Source organism: Dipteris shenzhenensis, chromosome 30, assembly GCF_047967505.1.
Source record: "Dipteris shenzhenensis isolate YYH24624 ecotype China chromosome 30, Dip_SZ_1.0, whole genome shotgun sequence".
NCBI classification, from domain to species: Eukaryota; Viridiplantae; Streptophyta; class Polypodiopsida; order Gleicheniales; family Dipteridaceae; genus Dipteris; species Dipteris shenzhenensis.
The window spans coordinates 38754585-38756238 of record NC_141625.1 but is presented as its reverse complement, the minus strand read 5'-3'; the positions used below and the strand labels follow the sequence as shown (position 1 = coordinate 38756238).

The 1654-nt window shown below is 46.3% G+C and overlaps 1 protein-coding gene across 1 annotated transcript; it reads right to left on the bottom strand.

Moving 5' to 3' along the window:
• Positions 1-297: 297 nt before the first annotated feature.
• LOC147882084 (large ribosomal subunit protein eL22y-like) lies at positions 298-1244 on the bottom strand. Its single transcript, XM_087401325.1, has 2 exons — positions 938-1244; positions 298-627 (listed from the first exon to the last, which is right to left on the bottom strand). Exons 1-2 carry the CDS (start codon positions 1183-1185, stop codon positions 483-485), a joined length of 393 nt encoding a protein of 130 aa, XP_087257451.1. The 5' UTR covers positions 1186-1244; the 3' UTR covers positions 298-482.
• Between the last annotated feature and the right edge of the window lie 410 nt (positions 1245-1654).

The following is a 1654-nucleotide window of genomic DNA, read 5'->3' as shown; positions in this document are numbered from 1 at the left end:
ACAAGGTCTCTCTCTCCCTCTTCAGATAGCATTCACGCTACTGCACTAAGGAGATTTCCTGGCACGGCTTCTTGCCCGTCACACATAGTTAGGCTCTTGGTCAGTGTGAGAATGCTCGAGAGAATCTGCAGTAGATATTCTACGGTTGACCAGAAAAAGCATCAGAGCCTCATGACGTCGTAAATATCGTCCGGCAAACAATGTGTGAAAAAACAAAGTCTACAAACCTGCGGGTGAGCATACATTAAAGGTATGTGCTCAAGACTTGACGAAGCATTTACTAAGAATTACAAATCATTCACGAAAAATGACTAGAAACTTCTCTTATCTGCTTCACAACATACATCAGAAGAAAAAGAACGAGTAGGCAAGCATCAGATTTGAGAAACAAAATGGTGAAGAAGCTGCGACTTCACAGATACGTCTGATAGTTACTTAAAGAAGGGCAAATATAAAAATCCAACTTCAAGTGCAAGGTACATCTAATCTTCCTCTTCAGCCTCATTGTCGGCGATGTTGAAATATCTCAATTCGTAAATATTTCGATCCTTGTTGGAGGCGATAACTCGCAACCAGTCCCTAACGTTGTGCTTCTTCAGATACTTCTTCGTCAAATACTTTAGGTACCTGAGAAAATCACAAGAACGTGAACGGCCGCGGCGAACTAGGCCATATGCTAGGCCACTCGAGGAGAATGAAATGGACAAAATATCACATAACGCAGGGCAACAAGGCAGCACGTTACTATCATCCCATCCATACAATCTCTTCCGCATCTAGAGGCACTTCTTGGAGAAAGAAGAACCAGAATTAAAACGCAAAAAAAACAGAAGATCGAAGCCTGGACAGAGCAGAGAGAGCAGAAACATACAATTCTCCCTCAGGAAATCATTTCTTCGAAACAGAATCCATCGAAGGGAGCAGAAGCAAACGTTACCTCTTGGAGAAGGCACTCTCGGAGGTGACACTGATCTTGTTCTTCTCGCGGACGATGGTGACAGCCTCGCCGAGGACGCCAGCCTTACCGCCGACCTTGATGCGATCCTGGAGGAATTTTTCGAAGGAGGCGATGTCCATGATCTTGTCTTCAACGGGTTTTCCACAATCAATGGTGAAGGTGGAGGCCTTCTTCTTGCCCTTGGAACCTAAAGCCTTCTTGGCAGCTGCTCCAGCAGCTGGTGCCATCGCCACAACAGAGCTCTTGCAAGCTCCTCCAAGATTCACAAAATATGAAAGAGAAGTCTATCCTCAAACCCTAACCTTTCATCTATGCCCTTTTTTCACCTCAGTTACCCTAACCCCTCGTTTGTTAACTCCTGGTTTAGAGCATACGAGTCAAACCAGAATCGGACTCCATTCACCTTAAACCCCTATTTAAGAGCATCAGAGTGTTTCACCTGAGCTTGCTCTTCCTCCTTCTCCTCCCCTGCTCCCCCTCTCGCACCAACTCCTCCTTCTCCCCTCCCCCTCTGTCTCCTTAACTCCTTCAACTTTGGCCTTTCTCGTGGGCGGTGTATCCTTAGCTGCAGCCATAGTAGGGCTCGGGGTTTACAAAGGCTCACCTCTCCAAAGACTTTGGGGATGTGGATGACGGTAAGGAGGCTACGTGAACTGAGAAGACATAGCTCTCTAGGCCATAACTTTAGGCCGATGT